The sequence below is a fragment of the Scomber scombrus genome, chromosome 19 (genome assembly GCF_963691925.1).
Source record: "Scomber scombrus chromosome 19, fScoSco1.1, whole genome shotgun sequence".
NCBI lineage: Eukaryota > Metazoa > Chordata > Actinopteri > Scombriformes > Scombridae > Scomber > Scomber scombrus.
This window is the reverse complement of record NC_084988.1, coordinates 25482290-25500394: the sequence shown is the minus strand read 5'-3', so window position 1 is coordinate 25500394 and position 18105 is coordinate 25482290. Positions and strand designations below refer to the sequence as shown.

Here is an 18105-nt window from a genome sequence, read left to right as displayed (position 1 = left end):
GGTGCTTGTCAAGAATAAAAGGAAAGTCTTTAATGAAATAAATAGTAATTTGCGGGGAAACCAAATGGCAGGCAGGGGGGGCGTTCATTTACTAGAATAAAGCAGAAGAGATGTCAGCAGGATATGATTGCTGAATGAAATGCATCTCAAAGAGAAGGGGGACTGGCTTTCAGAGGGGTTTTATTCAGCTGACCTTATGCAAACAAATATAGAAAGTGCCTCAAGGAATAAATAAAAACATAAATACTTTATTTGAAGTTGTGAAATAGTAGTAATCTGGTAAGTGCACAAAAACTGTTATGTGAATATCTGAATTTATTCACATTGTGCGAAAGGACATACCACTTTGAGACAACTCCGTGGTTCATATGTCTGCTGCTTTGTTGTGCATGGTGTGCAAATCAAGATCATTGAAGTAGTCATGGGGCGACATCCCAACTTTTACACAAACAAAAATGTAAAAACTGTCATTAGTGCTTTAACTATTTCTTGGTGAACAGCCGTGACTTCATGGAGTCTTGTCCTCACAGTGATGTTGCCAGGTCTGTTACAGGACAGATTAATGAACTGTTTGTCAAGATATAGTTTCAGCATGCAGCTCCCTCATTACCCAACCAAGATATATATATATGTAGCGGAGGGTAAGCCACTGCTGTGTAGGTGTATAATTAACCTTTTGTCTACTCTGAACAACTAGAACGATACAAGGATCGAAGTCTACACCCCCCAGTAGGACTAGTCTCACGACTTACATCTGGCTTCATACCCTAATCAGCATGGATATGGTGAATATCTCTAACGATGGCTACCTGAAGTGCTGTGTGTGCCCATTAGGGTTGGGCGATGTCTATGAAATTGGTACATAATAATGTCCACAGTTAAACATCGTGATGGACGTTGATATCCTTGTTTGGGGGCATGGATATCTTATTTAAGCCCATCCTCACCCACTCACCTGGTCTTTCCTTACTTTACCTCTCTATAACCCATTCTTACGCTACCGAATTAAGCAGGTCTTCTGATTTCCAAAACTTTTCCACCAGTTGGTACATCCACTTAACTCTTACATACCGTTCAGGTCAAATTTGACCCGTTTTGACATGTGACAGCTGTAAAAACACCCCAAATGTCTTTGTTATATTTTCATGTCTTAGGTAAAATAGGACATGATATTGTGTGATAGTATATTGTTTTTGGTGTAAAAGCTAAAAAATACACTCTCTCTGCTCTCTGAAACATGAATCAAGGTTTAATCACATTTATTGATCAGTCAGATCCACTATTGATGCTTTCTAAACAAATCTGTGGTCAACATTTGGTATAAACACTTTTTATGAGGAGATTCTTAGACCAGGTCAAAACTGACCCAGAACATACTGCAGGGGTGTAGAATATGAACAGTATGTAAGGGTTAATAGCAGTGGCATGCACAGACATTTTGGGGGGCAGGTGCTCAGTGAAAAAGTATTTAAGGTAAATACAAGATTACTGCAAGTCTTGTAACATAGAAATAACTTATGGTTGGTACAAAATAATATAATTAGCTAATATAGCTTCATGCCTGATTTAGTACCATCAAACCACTTTGTGTAGTTAAAATAAAATGTGGACAGTTTTTAAAATATTTCAATAGAATTAGAGGAAAAGTTCAACTTTAATAGCATTATTATCACACGCTTTTAATCGTCGAGTATTTATGGATGATCATGTCAACATGGGCAAAATACAGTAGGGGGGCTACACTGTAAAAAAAAAAAAAAAAAAAAAAAAAAAGAATGTTCAAAAGGGCACTTGCTTGGTCCAGAGGGCAAAGGGCAGGTGCTATAGCACCACCTAGTGTCTATCTGTGCACGCCACTGGTTAAAAGAGAAGAAGCTTACAGGAGTTAGGTGGAGTTAACAGAAGGTAACAGGAGATGAGGCCACTTTAAGCTATTAAATATCTTCAGGAGCTCACACAAGGACTTAATGAACAAACAAACTAATGACTGGACAGATGTTGACTTAAATGTTCCTCACCATTTTATAACTGGTCTGCTTTTACAGTGCAGATGGTTTCTATAAATCTGCTAGCACTTGACTTCTATTGACTATTGACTTCTATTGTTATTTTTCTTTTTTTTAATTCCTTCATCGTTTTTGTTCCTTATCTTTATGTTGTCCTTTGTCTACACTTCTGTCTTATTATCAGCTTGTTGATGAACTGTGAAGCATTTTGAACTACGTTAATCTGTATGAAAGAGGGTATATAAATAAAGTTTGATATATTGACTGACTGCACTACTGTGTGATGAAAAAAGATTTTTCTATCTCCTTCTTTCCCACAACCTAATTTTAGTTAAGCCCGACTCAGCACATTAACCACAGATCCCGATAGGCCACCCTGATTGCTCAATTCTGACCTCTATAGGGCAATACTCCTATGTTGAAATGACAGAATGGAGATATAATTATGATGACAATAATTTGTAACCCTTACATACTGCATCCTGAATTCCTGTTTAATTTCAGGAGTTATACGGACCATCTTCTTTTCCATGAGCGATACAAAAATGTTCTACAAAAAAAGTAATATTTATTTGTTCACCTGAAAGAAGAACTTTTCACCACCAGGAGGCAGCAGGTGATTTAATAACAAATGACAGACCTTTGATTGTGTTAATCAACAAAACCAGAAGTCAGTAAAAGCATGATGTACAACATATATAGTTCTGTTAAATTAAATCATTAGAGAGTAAAAGAAATAGCACAACATGATCCAGCACAGAAAGAAAGAGCAATTACCTCTCTTGGAGTTTGACACACAGTAACTTTAGCTAGATTTACCTCAGCATGCAGAAGATAAAAGAAAGCTAGAGCGCATTAAAATTCAAAGTGGAGGCAGTAAAGAAACATGAGAGCCAAACAAGAATTAAGGCTCCTCTGACGATTTAAAGAGAGGGAAGATACAAGCCTTGAGCTGTGGCTTAGCAAATGGATTCACAACAACTGAGTTCATTTAGACGGCCCTTTAGCTATGACTCCATCATCCATCTATCCGCTGCTGCATATAGCTTTATATATTCACTCTTCACTCAGTAAATGGAAAAGTGATCGCAGGCTTTATATACATATATATCTATATATCCATTCCTGCTTTACTTTCTTTCAGCCTGTTAAATCCATCTCACAAACCTGCAGTCAAACAAAGGTCAGAAACGTACTTTCATTGAAGCACAGAACATACTGCTCTGATAGCATTGAGAGAACAAAGAATTCCACTTTCCTCTGATGGAAGTCAGCACACTGCTGCGGTTTATATTAATGTTCTGATTTAATGTTCAAACTGTCGTCAAATCTGTAAAAAGTCAGCAACAGTCCCACCTATATAGATATAAACTCTGATGGATAGTACTACTTCTGTTGATCAGTATGTTCAGTATGTACCAAACAACTGTCACTTTGCCAAACCACTACTTTTAGTGTAATACTTTAACATCAAGCTCATAATACTTATGTACTTTTAATGTAATACTTTAACTAAATCAAGCTTATAATACTCAATTATGTACTTTTACTTAAGTAAGATTTTTCATACAGGTCTACTTGTAATGGAGCATTTTTGTATTGCTGTGTTGGTATGTTGTGATGATAGGATTTGCATCAGCATGGTGTAACATATTTTGCAGTGATATAGACTAGACCTCAAACCTTGATTATTTTTTTCCTGATGGAAACCCAACATGGATGTGGACACTTATCTTACAAATCAACATGACAAGCAAGTACTTCTAATAAATGTAATCTGCACTTTGAACGAATAGTGATCTGGGATTGAGCGATACTCGCAATGCAGGCAAAAAAAAAATCAGGACCTTAAATAACAGTGTGCATCAAAACAGCATTGAACAGAGCAATCTTAGTTTCCTACAATGAACATCTGTGTTTGAATGCTTTCCAGACTCTTCTGCACTGCCAAGTCTGATGCATTGAAGCTTTCAGGAAAATCCATATTCCCTGGTTGTATTTACCATTTGGATATAGATGGGAACTGCATTTGCAAGTCAAAAAATTGTAAAGAAGCAACTCCTAAATGAGCCCAAATCACTGTCTTTGCCATCTACCTGTCTTGTCCTTTCATGAGGCCTAATGGTTTTTCGTTTAGCTGAGGCATTCAGGCTATCATTAGGCTGCAGGTTATTTCCTCAGACTTTACAATAGCTGCAGAGAAGTCCCTAAGTGAATCTCATCATGTGCACAACACATCGCAGTGCAGTGGGAAAACTGGTGCACCAAACAGGCTTTTCACTTTCCTTACACCCTCCCAGAGGGAACAAAAGAACAGTCCCCAGCGAACCTGCTCTTCCCCAGGGAGCCCAGGTAGACACAGCCTTCCACAGCTCCCCAGAGGACAGCAGAGCAGCTACTCTGTCATTCCTCTCCACAGGACTTCCCTCTTATTATAGGTTATGCTATTTCAAGAATATAGTCATCACACTGTATATGGGACTCACCTTGCAGGTGAAGTGACATATTCCCACATGGTTGTGTCAGTCACACAATGGCCTTTCATTTATCACTGACATCAGGAATGTACCACCGGACACTTTCCTATCAGCCAGTAATAATGTGCAGCAGAATCATCCGGAACTCTATAAGGTACAGGAGGACTGATGGTATCAGTAAATGAGAAATACAGTATCTATGTGGTGTTCGGAGCTCAGGATGGTTTAAATGAAAAAATGAGAAGTAAATGAAGCGTTTAAATGTTACTTTGACGTAATGACCAGTTTCAACACCACATAATGGGTTTATTGTGTTATATTATTAGTATACATAATGTAACATTTGAATAAAGGCAATTATATCTGACCTGCACAACTTAGAAAGTGTAGCCCTGCACTCAGTTGTTTAGTCCACCAATCTAAACTTATACAACAGCTTTACAGGGAATCATAGCATTATGAAGGTTATCATGTCAACTTCTTATAGGGGTGGATAGGGGCAGATAAAGGTGTTAGTGTTAGTGTGTGTGTGTGTGTCTGTGTCAGGCTCTCCTTGTCTTTACATATGTCCACAGTTTACTTTGACCATTGTGATTTTGTTGTAAAGGAGAGTGTATCCTGTTTGCTCATTGGCTAATAACTCAATATATATTTTTTGAGCCAGTTATCCAAACTGCAAAAGTACTTTTTTTGTATTTTCCAGTTCATTAACTCAATTTTTCTGCCAGAAATGCAGATGTTACAAGGCTCTGTGTTTGCCTTTGTTGGACATTCTTTCTCAGGTCTTTGCCAAGTAAACATGCGGCTGGACAATAAAGAACCTTGATGACAAATAATCAGTTCCTTACTTCCAGAACTTCTTCACATCAGGGCCAAACCACTGCATGTGCATGGTTGGTCTCACCACAGCCATGCCAGCACATTTCTCATGTAGTTTGATCCATTTTTCTTCATCTGCAGGGGTTAAAATAAACTCTATATCAAATCCATCCATCCAATCCTGTGCTGTGGTTAGATGCACACCCATGCCGTGTTCCCGACACATTGTAAGTGAGCTTGTGGGAGTTGAAGGGCTACTATATCATCCAAATGTTGCAGATTTTCCCTCCCTGACACTGCTTATCTCATATTCATGCCTTTGCCAACATGTGTTTTAAGAACAGATTTAGGTTGTAAATATTGTAAAAATGCAGCATTGGTCAATGCATGCTGTTTTTTTAAACTCATCATATATCTTTATTGTGCCCTCATTTACATTCCATTCTACATTTAATCCATAGCTTTTATTAAGTGTCTTACTCCCTGACATTAACAATGAATTGGTCGAAATTGGACACGAGGGAAGTACCAGTCCATGAATTGCCATTTGTTTGTGTACTTGCTCAACTATTTCCCTTAAGGTCTTAGTGAAAGGATTAACTGGGTTGTTTTTTTTTGTTGGTAAAACCATATTGAGGACACTGGAAGATTTATGTTATGTTTAAATACAAATGCTTCAAGTCATTCCAAACTGCCCACATTTTCCTGTGCTGTATAAGCCAAAAACAGTAGATCTTACACTTTGTGATAAGTAGTACTGGAGCATATCTGGAATACCCAAACCACCTTTTTTTTTTTTTTGAAGGTATTAGGAGTTGATAAAATATTAAAAGATTTGTGAGTATAATGCATTACAACACCTCTAAACACATTCATACTGATAATGAACTGGCAAGTAGTTGTGCAGGTAAGGTGTAATTAATGCATTTAGATTTTGTGTTAACTCATTATATAAAAATGTGAACCTGTTGTATGTTGTCAAAGCAAACCACATCAAAGCAGCATTTATCACATTTCATGTCATGTATTTAGAAGGAATATAAAGACATGTTTGCCTTGTTTCATTCATGGTAATTTGACCAGCCTTGTGCTAGTTTTCTGCTTGTGTGCACACATGAAAAAGCCTTTAAAAGTATATTTTTCAGGTCCATGGAGGATTAAGTCCTAACATATTATGTTGTAATGACAACTATGACTTGTTAGTTAGTTAATTAGTTAGCATTTCTCTAATAAGAATGAATTTGCACATTCCTGTGATCTTTTTGTGTTCCTGGAAAATCACTGGAATGATGTTTTTTTCTTGCTGAAGAAAAATGTTTGAACAACCTCTGTGACTTGTAAAGATCCACTCGTTGTACTTCATCAGTATTTTCCAAAACCATTCAAATGTTTTAATTCCCATCATTGGCTGTCACACCAGTATAAGATCTCATTGAAAACTGACAGAAGCAACAAAAGAAATAAACTAAACCCAGGCTGCACAGCTCAGCCCAGTTTGCTCTGTGAATAAAACTTCAGTACTTACCTCATCAAATGTTTGACAGGACAGACTGAATAAGACTTTAAATGTCCCAGTTTTGACAAATAACTGCAGAAAGAACCAGCCGATAACGCCAAAAGTGAAGATGTGGAGACAAAGGCGCAACATTTCTTGACAGGTTGCCATGAAGGCTGCAGCCTCCCTACACAGACTTTGCCAGTGCTTAAATGTCACAGTATGCAAATGCTCCATAATTTAACTGCTTTTACACTTTCATCCAATTTAAATATTCAAACGAGTTTCCAATCTAGCAAGAAAAATATTTCTTATGTGCTATATGTTTTTGAGGGGCCTTCAGATTAAAATCCTCAGCTCTTTGAGTGACAGCTAATGGTCCCAAGTGCTCTCCATATTAAATGTGTTTTAAATTTGAGGCTGCCATTCGTAGTGTGTGCACATATGCACAGTCACAGACTAAATAATTCAGCAATCAATGGGTCTGAAAATTAATTTGGGATGCAGTGAGCATGACTTGTTATAACACAGACCGGCTGGAGAGCCAATCGGCTTCACAGAAACGTAAATAGAGGACATTTGACACTTGAATGGGCACCGTATAAGCGTGTGTGTGTGTGTGTGTGTGTGTGTTTGTGTGTGTGTGTGTGTGTGTGTGTGTGTGTTTGTGTGTGTGTTTGTGTGTGTGTGTGTGTGTGTGTGTGTGTGTGTGTGTGTGTGTGTGTGTGTGTGTGTGTGTGAGTGTGTGTGTGTGTGTGTGTGTGTGTGTGTGTGTGTGTTTATGTGTGAATGAAAAAACAAACCAGTGGCTGATGCCTTTTTTTGCAGACAATACTGACACCAAGTGGCTGCTTGTAGGAATCGCACCATGTCAGAGCTAAACTTCCTTGTGTATTCAGATGAATGGCTCATTAGTCATTGTGGGGCTTTTATAGCGTCCATTATCTTCAGCATGTTATCAATTACAGTAAGTAGACTTGTGAACAACTGTTTGCAGTTGGTATTGTCAGTTCCATGCACAAGAGTAAGAGGTTAACAGAGTGAAAAGTTGCCTCACATACCAGTTCATACCATTCATATCTTTGTTGTGGTTTGTTTCGCTGCCAAACATTCAGTGCAGATATATCAGTTATATTAGGATATTTCCATGGTGACAACAAATGTGTGCCACTCATTGTTAAAACAAGAGAAAATGCTTGTAATGTTAATGTTGACACAATGCTAAAGACTTCACGTAAATTGATTTGAACTTCCAAGAACCAGATCGAGAAGGGGAGAGGAAAGAACAAACATCTGATGCCAATCTCTGTCAAGTCATTGAGACAAGTTGGACAAGTTTTCCTCGCATGGTTTCATAAGCTTTTCCAGACTCTTACCAGTAAGCACTGGCCAGGAGTAACCTTCCCAATGACAGGAAAAGATACATGATACAGACCAACACACTGAAAGATTAGTCACATGGAAAATACTGTAAGTGGACAAATGAACATTTCATCTACGGGTATCAATCAATTCATCAATCAAGTTTATTTGTGACATGTAATCATATAAATAACTGAGGGGGGGGGGGGGGGGGGGGGGGTGCAGTTTTAGGTAGTGACCTCATTTAAGATCCTAGTGGTCTGAGGGTAGAAAGGAACAGCCTCCACTTGTCTGGGAGGGCCCTCTTTAAGATATCGGTGGAACACTAGTGAGGTGGACCTGGCTGGCAATCAGTGTTCATCCCAAAGTTGTAGCACGTGGTTGAGGTCAGGCCAATAAAGTTCTACACCAAACTGGGAACACCATTTCTTCTTCATGTTTAAACAGAAATAAAAACAACACAAACTTTTGACACAGAGCTGGAAGAACATTGTTGTCTAAGATGTCATTAAGGCATTTCATACACCTACATCATCTTACTGAACCAGATGAGTTTGGTTATGTTATTCGATGTCAGATTTCAGATTACGTAAATTCACTCATTGCTAAGATGTGTCAGTTCTTTTTCTGTGTTGATACCTTTCATATGCACTCAGTTTGCTTGTGGTGGCTTCAGCCATCCAAATGAGTCAAATCAAGTAGGCACCTGTCAACGTTACAGTCTTTTTAGTGCCAGCTCAACAGGGAGACACTGTCCGAGGAAACAGAAAGACGGAATTTGATACTAAAAAAAGACTGTGAATGTGTCAGATATCAACTTGTTATGACTAACTCAGAGTGCTGAAGCTGAATAGAAGCTTCACATCTACTTTTAAATGACTGAGTGAACACACTGTGGATTTGGCCCCAATCACTTCCATTGAAAGCTCATTTAAAGGGGATCTTTTTATAGTTAGTATGAACAGGAGGAATGATTACAGTGAAAAAAGATCTGTCAGTGTTATGTGGTCACCTGATGCACATGTTATTTAAAGACGCACTTACAGTAACAACATATCTTAACTTCCTGCATGCTAAAATGCTGCTGGCACAAAAACCTGTCAGACCTGGTCATTTACTGTATGTTGAGCATGCAGGTGTTATCTGCACTATCTAACATGTGAATCATGGTACATGTTACAGTCTCCCAACCATGCAGCCCTGTGACATGAAAGGTTGGGTGAATCAGACTTTTAAGGAACATGAGTGTGATGAGCTCCAGCTTTCTCATAAAGAAGTGAAAAAAAGACCAACTATCTTTTCTCTCAAAATATACGAATATAACGGATATCTGCTTATATTTGGTTTGATTATAGAGCATGAAAGGACACGTATCACTGGGTTTTTCATGTTTTTAGGTGGATATGAGCTGTTTCCCACACATGAAACATACATGTGGCTGTTTAACTTCCTCATGCCTGAAAATTCCAATTATGCAGAGAGCAGAGGGAACGCCCATGCAGAGATAAGGAAGGTGAAGCAATGAGAGGCAGGTAAAGTCACAAGAAGAGGAATTCATACAGGACAAGACACACTACTGTAGGATCCTTTTGGCTTTTCAACATGAGCATGGAATACCATCAATACTACAATGAAGGTAAGAGTCAGGTGTTTTTCTGTGAATAAGACTGTGTACTTATTTATTCTCACCTTGTTATATTCTAGCCACATATCTCACTTCAGTAACACATTCCACTGGATCATCACTACTGTCCTGTCACTCCACAGACATGCCAAATAGAATAAGATAAATTCAAGTTTTCAGTATTTCGTCTTTATATCTATGAAATATTAATATTTAATTGATGGAGCTTAACTATGCTAAATGACACAGAGTTTGCACAGAGAATTTCAGTGATGGAAGTGAAGTTTTGGGGTTAAAAGGAGAAGAAGATTAAGAATATGCAGCCAGCGGGCATTAGAAGCTGTATTGATGCACGGTGGTGCAGTGTTTGAATTAGAGCTAAGATGAGTTTAACTCCTTGAAAGGAGATCTGAGCTCCCCCAAGAGGCAACTAAAGTCTTATTATAACCACTGGTATTTTTAATGGTACAATGAATGATATAACAAAAATACATACAATATAATTCAAATATAATGTCCACTCATCTGTGTGTGCCCTGATCAGTGCAGTTGACTTTATATTCTGTCTATAATTTGTGTTACATGATTGTTGATGGACATGCTCAGGGTGTTTTTATGTGTATCATGTTTGCGCTGGATTTGGGGTCGGATCAGAGATTCTCAATGGCTTGTCCATGTAGTGTTTGTTACTGGAGTACCTCCTGCCAGCTTATACATTTCAGCAGCTTCTTCTTACATCTGCTGTGCTTTAAAGCTGAACATATATGGTATAAATGATGGCATATATGGTGGAAGTATAGTATTTGAATAAAATGTCTCTCTCATTTATGGGGATATCATTAGTTTTGTCATTAGCATTTAGTTATAAACCAAAGTATCTGTCACCTAATGATGGCACATGATGTAAAGATATTACAATTTCATCCCAAGTCAAATGAATGTGTTTACAAAATGTCATCCATCCAATGGTTGTCAAGACATCTCCCTGAAAGGCGCAAATGTAAACTTCATAGAGCCACTAAAGGAAAAGTCCAATATTTGAGATATTTTAGTCTGGTCCATGTGGTGGAGTCTTAACAGCAGTTGCTTATCCTGACATAATGTATATTTATTTTTTAATAACAATAACAATAACAATAATAATAATAATCAAATCAGGTAAGATTGGGCATTAACATGAAAATAATTTTCTTGTTGATTCACAGGACAGACTATATCATAGAATGACTATCACTGAATGACTCATCAATAGCTACGGTTTAATATTGATACTGGTATTGGTGTTTTCAGGAGTATAATTTGGGCATAACAAGACTGTGTTTAAGTCTTATTCAAATTTTGTTTAAAAGTGATTTATTGATTTTCAAAAAAAAACAAACACGAACCATGAAACTGCTTGTAAAGTCTTTTACTTTATCAGAATCTTATCTTTGTTTAGCAAATCATAATTAAGTCATGAATTGTAATTTTTTATAAATAACTCAAAATACTGTTGAATGTTTTCTTTTTAATGTAATAAATGCATTTTTGTAGTCCTGGTAACAACAGGAAGTGACTCAGCAAATGCACATGTTCTAGTGAAACAGGTGATACAAGCAGCTTAGTGATATTATTGTTATTCTCAAATGGCTAGTTGATGAACTGCTGTAGCCTATGAACTATCTGCTGACATGCAAGTTGGTAGCAACATGCTAGTGCGACATGCTTTCCAGACGAGTTGACTAGGTGACATTTGCTCAACAAGGGCAAAAATGTACGTTTATTTAAGACATACTTAAATTTAGGACAAAACATTTAACACTATTTCGTAATAGCTGTGTGATTTAATGTTAATATTGCCTACGACTGAATTTGGACACTGCTTAAACTTTGCATTCCTTGTACGTAATGATATATAATTTTAAGTTATTACTCAAAGCAAGTTTTACAACTTTTAAGCAGTTAAGAAAAACAACTTTAAGGGGATTTTATGACTTAACTAGCTGACTTTAGGGGGATGATAAGTCCCTGCCTGGAACCAAATAAGGAACATTGTGGCTCATAGTTGGTGCCTTAACTCTGAGACTTTTTTTTTTAGCAATCCTAACCCCTAATCTCCTATTTTAATATAATTTAAACTAGAGGCAGCAATTGGCTTCCATACATAAAACCAAAGACAGAGAGGACTAAAGAATAAAGTCAGACAATAAAAGCCAAAACATACTATTAGAGAAAATGATTTTTTTATAGTTTCTAATTGATTTACATGTGCATAATATTCTCAGTTAAGAAACTGCAATTTGTTCTTATAAGAGTTTTTCCAAATTGTTGGATAGCGTCAAAAATGCATTGTGATCAGGATGAATAAGGGCTGTTTGGTCAGGCTTGACAGGTTGGAAAGATGGCTCGAAAGATAGGTGCACACTGATATCATCTCGTGGCATGTGACTCCTTTGTTATCAAAAATGTAGTCATCTAAGATCTGTTTTTCCATCAGGAGTGTGGACATAGCCTGTTTGACGAAAGGTGTATTTCTGTCCAACAGGGTTTGGAAGTTACATAGATCCAAATGAGAGGAGGATTGTTCTAGTCGGGAAGACTGGAGTCGGGAAGAGCGCAGCAGGAAACACCATCCTAGGGAGGGAAGCATTCGAGTCCGAACTGTCTCCATCTTCCCTGACTGCTGAATGCCAGAAAGCCAAGGGAGACATTAATGGTCGAAAGCTCGCAATTATTGACACTCCAGGGCTGTTTGACACAAATTTTACCCAAGAAGAAGTGTTGAAGAGGATCAAGATGTGCATCTCTCTTTCCGCTCCTGGTCCTCACGCCTTCCTGGTGGTTCTTCAGCTGGGCAGGTTCACCAAGGAGGAGCAGGACACCATGAAGATGATTCAGACCACCTTTGGGGAAGATGCTGATAAATACACAATGGTGTTGTTCACACATGGAGACCAACTGAGGAACCAGACCATCCAAGAGTATCTTTCACATAGTCCAGACCTGAGGGCCTTTATTAAGAATTGCAATGATCGATATCATGTTTTCAACAACGAAGTGAAAGACCCCGTCCAAACAAATAAACTCCTGGATAAAATTGAAGAGATGACTGCGGATAATGGCGGAACCTTCTACACCAACGAAATGTTCCTGAAAGCAGAGGCAGCCATAGAAAAGGAGAAGGAGCGACTCCTGAAGGAGATGGAACAACAGAAGCAAAGAGAGCTGGCTGAGATGCGAACCAAGTATGAAGAAACAGTCTACCGTAGAGAGGAGAAAAGGATGCACATCAGATATGAGTATGAAGCCAGAGCTCGAGCTGAAAGATCAAATGAGTTCACTTCCGCACCCATAGCTGTAGCAACGGCCTGTGGTGCTGCCGTCGGAGGTATACTTGGAATTGCAGCGGGCCCAGTCGGTTTGGTAATTGGAGTCGCAGCTGGAGCGGTTGTTGGAGCTGGCATCGGCGCTCTATCGGTCAAAGTCTCAGAGCGATGCCATGTGCAATAAGACCAGTAGAGCACAGAGTTGAATACTGATAATTATATTTGATGTTTTACTAAAATCCAGTTGCTGCAGCTTGAAACTGTTCTTAAAGATCCCTTCCAGATATGTTTTTTAAAAAAGATTTCAACTGTTTTTACCTCATTGAAAAATCCAGAATAAATGAAAACAAGTTAAAATGCTGGAGATAAGATGTCTCCTACCTCACTGAAGACTTTCATTCTCAGTGTTTGTGCACTGAAGACGTTTTCACATGACTGTTCATCAGTTGGCTCCAAACTATTTGTGATGTCACAGATTATGCTCAGGTACATGCCTTCACTGGGAAAGATGAATGTGAAAACAAACTGCACATACATGATTCTGCACAGTGAAGAAAACAACATCCAACTGAAGGAACAAGAAGAAAACATGAATTTGACTGGACAGGGACTTTAAACTTCTACTTTAACTATAATAATTTTCTACCTGACCAAACAAATCAATTTGTATTATGCTGCACCTTTAACAGCATCTTCAATGTATCAACTGTAGTAATAAAATCATGCTTGTGCTTCACATGACAGATTGTGACTGAATGATTACATACAGACATGTAATTATGTCTATGTGAATAGTGTATATTACATTCCTTTAATAAACGAGGTGAAAAAAATATTTAGTTCAGTCTTTTATTTTTTTATATTATAACAGAAAACTGTGTATTAAAGATAAGATAGCCTGAGGGTGGAAAGAGGGGAGTGGTGGAGTCCAGGTATGTAGGTATGTATGCACACTGTATCTACACTATCCATCATATAGAGTTTATATACAGATATGTGTGGAGTGCAATGTGTATGCTTGTGTATATGTAAATGTGTATTGCTCTGTAGGTTTCTGAGTATATTTATACATACTAATTCTCCTTCCATTTTTTTTGTTAAAAAACAACATTCTATGCTGTACTTATCAACTAATCTTATGCAGACACCACAATCACCAATATGTTCACCTGTCTCTCAGCACAAAAGCCTCGGAAGTTTACTCAAACAGCTGGACTTTGTAGTTTACAAACGTCAAATAGAAAAGCAGTACATTTATTGGACTACCTTCGGTGGTGGAGTAATACACATTTGGATAAACTTTTTTTCTTTAATTTTAATGTTGTTACTGGTATTTGTTATCAGTGTTTGAATTATTTGTTGTCACTCAATCAGTCCAAACCTAAAGATATTGAGTTTGAAATGACGAGTCGTCACTTGAGAAACTGGTTTGGGCTTTTCTTTTCCATTGCTGCCAGCCTGTGCTTTAAGGCTAAAGACGAAAGTGGGACGTCACAGCATTCCAACCATTGCAACACAAGGCTGGGATTGACCTATTTTGACCTGTTTCCTGCCTTAATATTGTATTCCTTAGTTTGCTTTTATTGTGTTGATTTTACCTGTATGTTTAGCTATGCTTTTTGTCTTTTTAAGAGTATTCTACACCTCGTACACAAGAGTTGTGCTCAACATTGGTAAACGGACTGTACTTATATAGAGCTTTTTCTAGTCTTTTTGACCACTCAAAGCACTTTTACACTACATGTCCCATTCACACACATTCATACACTGATGACAGGAGCTACCACACAGGGTGCCAACCTGCTCATCAAGAGGAAACTAACCATTCACACACCATCGACACAGCCATCATTGGGGGTTAAGTATCTTGCTCAAGGACACATCGACATGTGGACTGGAGGTTGTCCTGAGCCACAGCCGCCCCAAGATTCTGGGAAGACAAAACCCAAACTGCACCACTCAACCATGACTTACATTATTTTATCTTACTTTTTAATTATTTTAACTATTTATCAAATCACCTTCCCTACTTAGAAAGTTTTAGAGTGTTTAACATACAGTAACTGTATTTTATTTTAGATTTGAATTATAATTTTTCTATCAAATTGCTTTCAGAATGTTTTAATGGCTTTTGTAACTGACTCCAGTTTAAATAAAGGTAGAATGAATAAATGAATGAACACATACAGTACAAAGCTGTATTGTGGCTTTATATTTCATACAGTGTCAGCAGCCCAACACTAAAAACAAATATGTTGCTGTATTTTCTCTCAGCAGGGTCTGAGAAGCAGCAGAAGAAGAAGAAGAAGAAGAAGAAGAGTGACGAAGTACGCATCATACTGGTCGGCAAGACAGGTGCAGGGAAGAGCGCAGCAGGAAACACCATCATAGGAAGAGAGGAGTTTGAGTCAGAACTCTCTTCTGCTTCATGGACATTTCAATGCAAGAAAGCTGAGGTAGAGGTCAGAGGCCGAAACGTTGCCGTCATCGACACTCCAGGTCTGTTTGACACCAATGATACCCAAGAAGAAGTGTTGAAAAAGATAAAGATGTGTATTAATCTGTCTGCTCCTGGTCCTCACATCTTCCTGGTGGTTCTCAAACTGGGTAGGTTCACCAAGGAGGAGGAAGACACTGTGAGAATGATTCAAAGCATTTTTGGCAAAGACGCAGCTAAATACTCGATAGTTTTGTTCACACACGGAGACAAACTTAAGAGACAAACTATCGAGGACTTTATCGAAAAGAGTGACAAACTCAAAGAATTCATTCAGTCTTTCAGCGGGCAATATCACGTCTTCAACAACCAAGTGAGGGATCAGGAACAGACCCATAGGCTCCTGGAGAAAATTGACGAAATTACTCTTGAGAATGGAGGGAAGCATTACACCGTAAAGATGTTCAGAAGAGCAAAGAAGGCCTCAAAGAAGGAGGAACGAAGACTTTCAAAGGAGATGGAGGCAGAAGAGAAGCGAAGGAGGAGAGACCTGAGGGCTGAAGTTGAAAGAGAAATGGGAGGGCCAATGCCATATGACAGAGACAGTAAATGTGTTCTGCAGTAGGAAATGGAGATATTATGGCTATTCAGAAGCTGTTTAACTTGGTGTGTGGCTAGAGGTTGTTATATGAATTTAAGGCGGTTCAATGGAGGTTCAATGAATGAATACATTGATTAGTTGACTGACTGATTAATTCCCAGCTTCTTTAAAGTGAATATTTTCTGGTTTCTTTAGTCCTCTATGACAGTAAACAGAATATCTTTAGGTTGTGGACTGATGGCCAGGACAGAACAAGACATGTGAGGTTGCATCTTGGGATTTAGGAAACATTGTTCAACATTTTGTGACATTTTATGGACCAAACAACTAATTGATTAATCAAGAAAATCAACAGATATGAAGAATTGATCATGAAAATCATCACTATTATTACATTACAAGTGATTGAGGAACCTATGCATTACAAATACTAACTCTTGCCTGTTGTATATTTCTCCTCTTGCTATTTTATTTAGTCTTAAGGAAAAAATAACTGTTGTATGCTCTGTTATGATGAGAATTAGTTACTCTACGAAGCATTATTTGATAACCATTTTTAATGACTTATTCATATGATATAATACAATATATATTGTGTAATTTGACATATTTTACAAGTGTGTCCCTTTGCAGGCCTGCAGTATACTGTATAACCTTCAGGAGATATGTCAACGTGGATGTTGGGAGTGTTTTTGGCTCTTACTGTTATTATATACTGGTGATTATGTTGACTAGGATTTTGATGCATTGTTTATGTGTAAAGAGCGTGTGTTGGCTGATTTGGACAAAGATGGTGTTAGCTTTGTAAAAACATTACATATTCATAATGTGTTGGGCGGTTTTTTGCTCATTTGCTGATGGTCTTTATGAAGTGGTAGCACAGAGTACTCTTCCTCTCACACAGTGCTCACTGAGATACATTCCACCCTCCTGTGGTTCAGAAGGATCAAGAGCAGAAAGCAGAGAATCAGAGTAAACTGCTGGATGGATTGATGCAAAAAGGCAAAATGGTGCAAATCTATCAAATCAGACAACATGCATTTGTAAATACGTATAGGCTATGTACAGAATGCATTTTGTATTTGATGTTTGACATGGAATTATGTTGTTTTAATGACTTACTGTGGGCTCTGGGCACATTAATATACAAAGTTCACAAAAACAAATTGTAGGTTAAATTTAGGTATAACATGATACAATTAATCAAATGTGAATAATGCAAATGTAGCCCCTCAAGTGAAACCTATACCAACACAATAATTCAAGTCATATGACACATTAACTTCTAAAAGTTCTGTTCTGTATTTATTCAAGGTTCAAACTGACATTTGTCTTCAAAGAGATCAGTTAACATAGTACATTAAAAAAACCTATCTAGCTACACATAAATGCTCTGAATGATTGTAATCAGTGTTCTGTGCTCATCATTTCAAAGCAGAGTTTACTGAGATGATCTGTCTGCTGGTCCATCGGCAGCCAAACCTTGTTAAATTGGACAACAGTGACACCCTGTGACAACACAATGTATTGCACCTCTAGGATATTAAATAAATCAAGAGCAACAAGTAAAAATCCTAGTAAAGATACAATGTGTGTGAATATTTATTTGTTGTAAGCAGTGGTGGAAGATGTACTTAGAGCCTATATTTAAGTAAAAGTACCAACACAGCAATATACAAATGCTTCAAGTATTACAAGTGAAAATCATACATAAAAAATTAAATAAATAAAAAAAAATTAAAAATAAAACAGTCTCTCTCTCTCTCTCTCTCTCTCTCTCTCTCTCTCTCTCTCTCTCTCTCTCTCTCTCTCTCTCTCTCTCTCTCTCTCTCTCTCTCTCTCTCTCTCTCTCTCTTTTGGAGAGGACATATGGGATGGTTGTGGGGATTGTTTATTGTTTTTGGTGGTTTGTGGCAACAGACAAATATCAAAGCATGTACAGTATTCAATGATATGTACATTTTGACTTTATTGACTAC

At 37.8% G+C, this 18105-nt stretch overlaps 2 protein-coding genes across 2 annotated transcripts; both read left to right on the top strand.

Moving 5' to 3' along the window:
- The first annotated feature begins 3382 nt into the window (after window positions 1-3382).
- LOC134000875 (GTPase IMAP family member 9-like) lies at window positions 3383-13272 on the top strand. Its single transcript, XM_062440378.1, has 2 exons — window positions 3383-3408; window positions 12339-13272. The coding sequence occupies exons 1-2, from the start codon at window positions 3383-3385 to the stop codon at window positions 13270-13272; spliced, it is 960 nt and encodes a 319-aa protein (XP_062296362.1).
- A 2068-nt stretch (window positions 13273-15340) lies between these two features.
- On the top strand, window positions 15341-16150 carry LOC134000473 (GTPase IMAP family member 9-like). The gene has a single exon (XM_062439814.1). It carries the CDS (start codon window positions 15341-15343, stop codon window positions 16148-16150), a length of 810 nt encoding a protein of 269 aa, XP_062295798.1.
- The last annotated feature ends 1955 nt before the right edge of the window (window positions 16151-18105 follow it).